The 10182-nt window shown below is 39.0% G+C and overlaps 1 protein-coding gene across 2 annotated transcripts; it reads right to left on the bottom strand.

Annotated features, from left to right (window-relative positions):
* Nucleotides 1-1172: 1172 nt before the first annotated feature.
* On the bottom strand, nucleotides 1173-10140 carry NHLRC3 (NHL repeat containing 3). Of its 2 annotated transcripts, none has more exons than XM_054194521.1 (7): nucleotides 10018-10140; nucleotides 8754-8906; nucleotides 8089-8236; nucleotides 7318-7518; nucleotides 6065-6156; nucleotides 4387-4499; nucleotides 1173-3888 (listed from the first exon to the last, which is right to left on the bottom strand). In XM_054194521.1, the coding sequence occupies exons 1-7, from the start codon at nucleotides 10099-10101 to the stop codon at nucleotides 3660-3662; spliced, it is 1020 nt and encodes a 339-aa protein (XP_054050496.1). In that variant the 5' UTR covers nucleotides 10102-10140; the 3' UTR covers nucleotides 1173-3659. The 2 variants fall into 2 exon arrangements, with proteins under 2 accessions (XP_054050496.1, XP_054050505.1); XM_054194530.1 differs by lacking the exon at nucleotides 10018-10140 and adding an exon at nucleotides 9722-9862.
* Nucleotides 10141-10182: the final 42 nt, after the last annotated feature.

The following is a 10182-nucleotide window of genomic DNA, read 5'->3' as shown; positions in this document are numbered from 1 at the left end:
CATGCCAAGCATCAGCAGGGGTTTGGTGCCCTCTCATGTTTTATACAAGCAACTTCAGTGACTGCGAACACTTCTTGGTGATAAATCGCTTATGAAGGCTTCTCAGGTAACAAATTGTTAAGAAAGTGTCAACTAAGATAAATAACTAATTAATGCTTCAAAAAAAGGTTAATAACCACTTTAAAGCCGTGAACTTACTAACAGTAATGAGCAGACCCACAGACATACCAGTACACCTTCCCCCTCAGCTTTTATTGAGGCAGTTCAGCCTCACTAAACTAATCTTGCAGGGCACAAACATGATTCAGGCTTCTTTTGTTTTGGCCAGACGGATATTGTTAATCAATTGCTCACTACAATAACACAAAAAAAAAATTAAAAAAAAAAAAAAAAGGCTGCTTAGCATCACAGCAAAGTCAAGAAGAACTACACTAATAGACCTGGTCTTATATCCTGGGAACGTCACCCTGTTAACAAGGTACTTAACCAAAGAAAAAGACGAATTAAAAAAAAAAAAAAAAAAGTAAAAGTCTGCGAAGTTGGAGACATCAAAACATGGAACATTGCTATTTCCTTGGCTTGGATACTCCAATGATTACTTCTCGCTCTTGGAAGTTGGCACCTGTTAACTAAAATCAGATTTTTGGGGGGTTCTAGCAACGACCTTACATTTTCTTTCTTGTCAAGTTAACACTGTAGTATGTTATTTTTCTTCTTGTGCAAGTATTTCTAACCCATAGAGAAATCCCTTCTTGATCTTCTAAAAACTAAACAGATTGCTTGGTAAATCTTTTCTGGAAATAAAACCTGATTCTACATTAAGAAGTGTTTTGTTAGTGTGTTTTTAATTTCCCTATTAGCGTCAAAAGGGTATACAGTTTAAATACCTTTTTTTATATGTGGCACTTATATAGCTCATCATCCCATTTTACTAATTACTCAGAGGAAAATATCTGGGAGACATTTATGTGTCTTTATGGATACATAAATTAGAATGCATGAGATGGGCCACAAAATAGTAATGTATAAAGATAACATGGAATTTTAGATTATAGTTGAATGTTGGTATCAGAAATTATTAAATACCTTATTAAAGTGCTGAGGACCCCATATTTAGAGAAGTAATCCAATGGAATGTATTGATATTAGTACAGAAATAAAGCACCTAAGCCTTTCATAATGGGAAATTCTCGATTTATTTTATCAAATTATCCTATTATGTGATTTTTCAGAAATCAGTTTCAAGATAATACATAAGAAAACCTTCAGAGAATTAGTAAGTTAGTGCACAAATCAATCATTTTCTCAGTCTAGCCATTAACACGGAGGTAAAAAGGAGTCTAAGCATCTCATACTAGTTAATAATGAGCATCCCTTCTTATCACAGATACCCAAATGCCGAGAGGCAAGGCACATTTTGGCTCCATGGCCTACTTCAGTAAAGCCAGACAAAACTGGATGAATGCTCCCCATTCCTAGGGGCTGCAAAAGCCCACGTAAGGAGAATTAAGAGCAGATCCAGGCAGTAAACAGAACCTCGTAGCAATAACTTATTCATCAACATCCAAAAGTGCACTACTCCTTTACTGAACACAGAAGCATGTTCCCAGAGAGCTTTGAGTCCAGTTTCAAATGGATGTGACAAAGGAAAAATAAATAGAGGATGCAGTGAGGGAGGATGGACATGTCTGGACCCCTTACACCACCAAGATAATATCATTAACTATGTTTGAGCGTAATTTTTTTTTTAAAGAAATACACCTCGTGTAAGTGAGAAGTAGCTAAATTGCACACAGAGCAGAGATCCCTGAGCTAGTGGAGACCTGGGTAGAAAATCCACACAACACACTGCAAAGCAATGTGGACCTATCCATCTAGGTCTAGAGGAAGTACTGCTACTTTTTCAGCTAATAAATATTGCTTACTGCCTCCCATTCAAAACCATGTGAATGATGGATCATACTTGTTAGTGTATAACCCTGAAGTCCTGGTTCTAAGGCTTGCACGAGGGCAGCCAAGTTAGATCCACTTTTGTTGTTGTGGATGTAGCCAACAACAAAACATTCATATTTAGTGTATTCATTTCAAACAGTACTGAAATCAGGCCATCAGGCTCCACAGCCCAGTTACTTTCCACAGAACATATGAATCTGACTTTTCTAGACAGTTTTCCCATCTGCTGACCCAGAAATTTGTGATCATAGGTTAAAGTCTGCCAAATTAAGATGCATTTGCTTTTGGTAACATTCACTGAAATGGGTATTTCCCATCAGAATAATTCAATTTCCCATATTCCCTTTCTAAGGAAGTTGAAAAAAAATTGCCTCTCTTAGCTGGTAATTAGCATTAAAATAGTCCACACAGTAGAATGAGTCTGTGGAAACAGCAAAGATCCTCCCAAATGTTTTGGAGAGCTAGGAGATAAATATGGAATGTGGGTCCGCAGCTTTACAGAGATAAACAGTTATTCACTGTCATTTCTGCTGTGCTGTTTTCCCCATGCCATTTTCCTATACCCACTTCCCTCTGTGCTAGGAAGTGAACTAATTTAAAAATCTTGTAGCAACATGTAAAGAAAACAGAACCACCCTGGACTGGGAATGGAAAGAGACAGCATTTTTTAAGGACAGAGCTTGGAGACAGCTGCTAGGATATAGCATAAGAAACTTAGTTCTAGACATTAACAGAGTTGATGATGTCTAAGTGCTGGATATAAAACGATTAAAAATCCCCAAATCAAAACAGATGCACTGCTGTTAACTGACAGAGTTTCAGTAAAAGTGGGAGAAGAATCATGTGTCTCCCAGTCCCTAATGCTGATTAAGACTTTCGTAGCAAACTGCAATTTGTTCATCTTGAGGAACTTAAATGAGTTGAACTTCAGTATGTTGCACTATGAAATCTTACAGAACAGAAAACTTACGCTGATGTAAACCAAATTAGGCTAAAAATTGATTTAGTTAAGAATCAGTACTTGGCTGCTGTGCACATACTTTTAATTTAGTTTGAAGTACCTGGTATCAATTTAACTTAAGCTCATTTGTCTTATTGACTTTACCACTTTAGCTAGAGCTGAAAACTTAGATTTCAATGCTTATGTCATTAAGCACCTAAGGCAGATGCCAGTATTGGCACTGACACCAGTATCCAGCAGCATCTCATTCAACATCATAACGCATCTTTGTATTCAGTGTTAGGCAGTATCAGCACAATGATTCTGAAAATCAAGTGAAGAAACATTAAAATGAAGTGCTCGCTTCCCAGGAAATCGTTTATACACCTCTTTCAGACAGTTCTGACCTTCATTTAACAACACACAGGCTAAGTAGAGGAGCCCCAAGATGACCCTATACATTTAAGAACAGCAGCTGTGTTTGTAGAGTTTTATATAATAAAATGAAGATGCATATCAAAGTCATTTTACAATTCCCAGCAACAAAAGCAAAAGTCACCATAGCATTACTAAAATGAGTAATGCCTCAAGACCAAGTACTTCTCCAGGACTGCAGAACAGCTAGGACAGATTCCTGGCTCTACAGTTCTGGGAGCACAATGTTCTGTGCTTGTCTAAGGAAAAACAAGCTACAGAAAACTCAAGAAAACGTGGTTGTAGGTCTTATATGTCACATAGCTTGTGCCACAGCAGTTGTGAGGAACCATCAGCTTAGGGGTATGTATTTTTGTACTTGCTGGGCTCCAATCTCTGCAACATAGACTGCTCCACTCTTCATGTCTACATCCACAAGGTGCGGTTTGGTTTCATCTGCCAGCTGGACTGTGTTGACCATAATACAGTCCCCAATGGAGCCAACCGGTGGTGCTGCCAAGATTGCTAACCGGTTGATATTCAGCTGAGCTACAATCAGGTATTTGTAATTGGCAGTAAATCTGTGAAAGACAGAAATATATTTTTTCAATTATGAACTCCATATGACATCTCATTTTAACACAACGGTGCACTTTAAAACAAACAAAACCTCCTTAATAGTCAAGGTTTTGCAGGCTACAAGAGAATAAAGGCAGTGAAACATTAAGAATTAACTTGTAAGCCTTGCTCTACATGTTGCTGTTCCTTGAGACAGATTATGCTACAGAAAACTCATTCAAGACAATCTGTCTTCCTGTAAAAGCTGCAACAGTAAGGTCAACAACACGCAACAACTTTAAAATGAAGTTTCCAGTTCTGCACTTAAATCCATGGGGCTCATTATAAAGCCAGGATTTCCCTGTCAAGATATAACTGTGCAGATCTTTTGGGTAGGGCCCAGCACCCTATTAGTTGAACTGGTTAACTCCTTGTTATCAGGCATTAAATACAACATTTTAATTCACCAGTACATGTTATTTATGTAATTGAGTGCTTCTAGAAGAACTGTTTAATAATACCTGACAGAATAGGGTCCATCTTCTGAAAAACAGCTGCTCCAAGACCCCAGCCATTCCCCTGTGACTTTATCAAAAACTTGGATTCTTTTGTTGTCTCTGTCTGCAACCCATACCTGTTAAGAACAAAAACCATGGCTGTTCACAAACAGAACAAATCAAACGCATTAGTTTCTTACACAAGCAACGTCTCCTGTAGTAAAAAAGTACACCTTGGAAGCACGTACCTCCACATTCAAAACCAAATAAGTAGATATGACTTCCAGATATAAAATAAAACCGCCACACAGTTAAGATACACAAATTATTTTATACAACTTCAAGAGAAATCAGTGCCTTCTCTTGATTTTTGCGGCCATGATATGGATATATTTAGTAGGACTCCCCTCCTTCCACCCCCCTCCCTCAGTGAGGACATGTTCCCATCTATTCAATTCTAAAGAAACTGGTCTGTCACCCGCTAACAATTTGGTTTTCAACAGTCGCCTCATTTCATGATCCAGGCCTATGATGACTGCATCTGCAAACACTCTGGTATGCCTAATACTACTATAAATATTGAGCAACTTAAACACTAAGAGCATTTTCAGTATGTTTAGTCTAATAAGTTTTGTGCTTATCTCTGTTCCATCCTGTGCTAACTGGGTTCACAAACACTGCAAGCTAACAATTTCCAGTGAAGGCCTCTCTTGTATAACAATCATTGAAATTTTACCTGGTAACAACTCAGTCTGATAAATGAACTTCATGACTATTCTGGGATATCACCCATAAGGGAGCAATAAACAAGCTGACCTGAGATCTTTCATCCTTATTTTTAAATGGAACGCTACTACACCAGTCTCTTATATTTCTTAGGAACTGACAATTATTTCTAACCTAGACTGATGATCAACACCATGTTGGCAATAAAATCGTAGCCCATCACAATTGCTGTCTTTGAATGTATATGCTCATAGTTACCCTTCAACACAAAGTGGCCATGTCCCTCCTCTTCTCCCTCCCACCCTGTCAGTTTTGGCAGAGAAGTGATTTTCATATACGCTTCTTATTCTGGTTCAGACGGCAGCAGCAAAATTAGCTCAAACCAGTGATTTAAGATGTCTTAGTCAAGTAATCTTATTTTCCCTGAAACGGATTAAGGAGCAACCGCACAATTCCTCTATAAGAGCAGAAGGACAAAAGCCAGACTACGATTAACATCTGGCAGAAGGAGACCCTTGAATGCCTTGAACTGCACGTAGAAAAGGACTTGACATTCACAGCTTAGCCAAAGCCTTACTATCACCTTAAACTTATTTGGAATTTCCAAGTAAGAAATTAAATTAAAGTCCCCTGAAGAAACTTAAGTGCTTGGGTAGATATTTATTACAGAACATAATTCTCCTGCACTTTCACAATGGCAATGTGTTAGAAACTGCAGGAGGAACAGTCTGTTGTTGCATGGACATTGATAATGTAACTGGTCAGAACCCTTGTGTTAACCTTGCAGCCAGCTACTTTAGTAGGATCTGCAGTGTGAAACTTCAGCTTATCACCACTACCATGCCGAAAACAGTAACCCATGTAAAAATGACCCACATCACAACAGTTCAATTAAAAAGAAATACAATTTGTTTTGTTCAAATACATGTAAACAAGTCTGTTGGAAGATTAAAAAAGTTCTCCGTTTATTCTTTACCCGTCCAAAAGGATCCACTGTTACACTGTGAGGAATATTGAACTGACCAATGCCGGTCCCATTTGTTCCAGTCAGCCATATCTCTTTGTAATCTAAACAGTGAGCACCATGAAAAATAAAAGTAAAAAAAGAAAAAATCAGAGTAAGAAAAACAACAAATAAAATAGCTCTACGTCATTCCCTTGAAAAGTTACTTTTCGTAATTTTTAAAAGGTGGAATTTCTAAACCCAAGTTTTTTAAACACAGTACTACTGATTCAAAAACCCAAGAAATACTGGAACTACTACAGTAACGACTGGATTTTTATTAGAGGATTCAGGATTATGGTTACAGAAATGTAGCCACACAAAAGCCATAGTCCAAGGCTCTGTTAAGCACGGTATTAAAAAAAAAAAAAAATAAAAAATATAGAAACAGTTGGCTAATTATGATATTCATTTGTTTACTAAATTGATTCTTTATGTTTGTTACCTGGCAGTTTTGAGTTTTAACAATTTACCATTTTGCAAATTAAATATTAGCAAACTGATTGTTTTATGACAGCACAAAGGAGAAATGGTAGCTCCTCCACTTTTCCCCAACTGCAGATGTGTGCAGACCCCTCACTCACTGCCCTAACCAACACTGACCATCTAACTGGGGAGTATGAGCAAGCTCATTAGAATAATGGAATATTTTAAGTATAAAATATCTCCAGACACCATTGGGTCCAACCTCCTTCTCAAAGCAGCACTAGCCTTAATAACAAATACAACTCTGAAGTTAAATCAGGTTGTTCATAACTCACCAAATTTTGAGCATCTCCAGGAGTGGAGAATGCACACCCTCTCTGGGAAAACTATTCACTGTCTGATCACCCTCACTGTGAAACTTTCCCCCCCCAAAATGAACTGGAATTCCCCCCTCTTGCATCTTTTGCTCAATGTTGCTCGTTCTTCACTGTGCATCTCCAAGAAATACACGGCTCGGTCTTCTCTATACCCTCCCATTACTGACTTGAAGACAGCAGTAAGAATCCTCCCTATCCTTCTCTCTTGAAGACTGAACAAACTCATTCTCTCAGTCTCTTGTCATAAATGATTAGGTTTCTCCTGAAGTGACAAGCAGTAAAACAGGACCTGATCCAAAAAAGTCTTCAAACTGACATTAAATGACAGCTCTACCTAGTCCTCGCATAAAAGCATTCTCAAGCTGTGTTATTTAAAATTCAATTTTCAATAGTCAACTACAGCAGAAGTTCATTTTTCCATACCGTTGGATAGTTTGAGCAATCTGTTATTCATTCCTCCGTCTCCATCCACAATATAGATATCTCCACTTTCCTCTACAAAGACCTCTGCTGGTTGATCAAATTGCAGGGGAATCAAACTTGAACCAGCATTACCTGGTGTGCCCAAGACCTGCATAAGTTTACCCGAAGGGCTGTATTGTTTCACGGTGTGACCATATTTCCCTGAATTAAGAAAAAAAAAGTGCAAAAACATCTTAACAAAACAAAACTTAAGTATTACAACTGATTACAAAGATTAAAAAAGAAAATCTCCTGATACTTACAAGTGATATTAATAAATCAAACAGACAAAATTCTATAGTAAGAATATGACTGTGGGTTAGTAAATCCAGAAGCTACAACAATATTCATCCATTGTATTAAGGCCACCAAACCTAGGACAGAAGATAAGTCTAGCCAGAAGATTTTTTTTCTCCCTGATACTTCTCCTGGGGAAAAAAAGGCAAAACAAACAAAAAGCTTTTTTTGTTTATTAACTTTTGTTTTACCATTGTTTTTTTTTGTTTTACTTTTGTTTACTAAGTTCAGAAGTTACAAGCAGATACACAGCTTAAATGATGAACCTTCAGAGTATTCAACGCAGCACCTGAGAAGTTTGTTCATGGCAGGAAAGGCACAAATCTGTCTCAGAATTGTTTGAGAGACTTAAATACATGAGTTGTTTAAAGTAATATCTGCAGTATTAGCATTTTCTTCCCCCCCTAATACGTCTCATATCAGCACCATGCATACCTGTTCCGACATCTGTGATCCATACTGAACTATCTGTTGCGGTGTTCAATACAAAGATACCATGAGGCATTTCAACTGTATTATTCCAGGAGTAAAGAAAATAGCCTTCCTCTGAGAATACAAGTACCTTCGGTACATTATCTCCCCTCTGAAAAGGCAAAAAAGGGTCTATTAAGAAAGCACATTAAGCAAGTAATCATATTTTTGAAAATTCCCGTTTGTAAGGTTCTTGCACTGTTTCATGAATCACGAGTCTCCTGAGACTGTCTGCTAGACCTCATTTTTTCCAGATAGAAAAGAGAGACAATGATCTAAGTTTAGCATGCAAAACCTTCCACTCGTTCTAGACTTTCAACTTAAATCACGTGAAATCCAATTTTAAAAGCAGCCAAGCTCCGGCAGCTATCTTGGTCTTCGTTTTCTATCACATTTTTATGTTCTTGCTGAAAAATACGCATAGCATAACACAAACATGAAAAACTACAACTGTACTTATTAGCTGCATGGCACTCAAGTACTCATATTGTGCTTTATAATTAAATCCCATCACTTTTCATGGAAAGAATGTCACACACAAACATATATAGGTCTTAATCTAAAACAGACACTTTAAAGGCAAAAATACACTAGGTTAACAAGGAGAGAAATATAGTATTCTCACTCACTTGTCCCACATAGACCAAACGATGAAGAGAGTCAACAGCAACACAAAATGTTTGACCAGTGAAGTATTCTGGAATTTTAGGCCAGCCTATGTCCAACTTGTACATCTGTTGCTGTCCCTTCCATGGAGAGGAGTAATCAAATGCTTTTAAAACCTGAAAGTACAAAAATAAATACCCCTTGGCAGTTAAATCCCATGATGGTGGGATCAGAAGAATCAGCAGTAGAAATTAACCTTTTTCTGAAACATCATAAATTGATTTATTCAGTTCAAATTAAGATAGATAAACACAAATAGGCTAGTAGCTAGGGCTTTGGGGTGCAAATGGGAAAATTTCAACAAACTGTAAACTAGCTAATGAAGTCCTTTGGATCGGGGAGTTCTGGATTTACACGGCAAAAAACACACTCTGAAATTTCTTACATTGAAGTTGCTATTACTATCTGTAAGTCACACTCCAAAATCAGGAAAACAGTAGAGAAGGTTCCAAATGCAAAACATAAATAACCACTTAAAGAAAATATGAAAATAAGAAAAAGAATAAAGGGAAAATACAGGTCAAGAAAGAAAACTACATCTTAGAAATGGGGAAATGTAAGATACCAGGCATGGCAAAATTCATGTCAATGTACACATTTTAAAGGATAGTGGAAGAAAATTATCTTCCATCTTTTTGTTCTAGTTTTCCAGCAAAAAAATGGAAGCTAAGCACAGCTACGCTGCAGCAAGTACTGGATGGAGATCTAAGCACTAAAACGGAAAAGATCAGGCTAGAACTAAGAAGTAACAAGTGGTAGCCCTGAAGGACCAGGGCCATCTAACATTTCTGTTAATTGCGTCACCAGAAGTAGGGGTTAAGTTGGTGACAGGGAAGTACAAACAGCGTAAGAAAGACTAGACTATCATGAAGGAAAAGTAACTAAGCAGGGCGAAAATCCGACAGTAAAAAGCGCAAAGTTATTGACCTACAGATTACGAAGTTTTTCCTCGTTTAAGCAGAGGGTATTGCTTGGAAACCCCTCAAAAAGAATCCCCCAGCGCCCGCGTTTATCTCAGCAGGGCGGTGAAGCCACATCACCAGACCTCCACCCGGAACGACCTGAGCCAGAGGAGGCGCGGGAAGGCACCAGGACGCACCGCCTGCCCGCCGACAGGCCGGCCCCGCCGCCCCCCTCCCCCGGTATCTGCCTTCGGGCGGGAAACCGTAACGGGAGGGTTTGCACAGAGGTCCCGCGCGTCGCCCCCTCCCTCAGACCACCGCCCACCTGGGCGCCCCAGAGCAGGGCGAGCAGGGCGAGCAGGCCGCCGGCCATCACTAGCCACGGCCCCTCCGGCCGCTTCCGCCTCATGGAGGCCGGAACGGGCGGGCCGCGTTGCCATGACAGCCACGTGACCCGCACTCCCCCCCCCCCCCCCCCCCCCACCCCTCA

This window comes from Rissa tridactyla, chromosome 1, assembly GCF_028500815.1.
Source record: "Rissa tridactyla isolate bRisTri1 chromosome 1, bRisTri1.patW.cur.20221130, whole genome shotgun sequence".
In the NCBI taxonomy this organism is placed as follows: Eukaryota; Metazoa; Chordata; class Aves; order Charadriiformes; family Laridae; genus Rissa; species Rissa tridactyla.
This window is presented reverse-complemented; position numbering and strand designations above follow the sequence as displayed.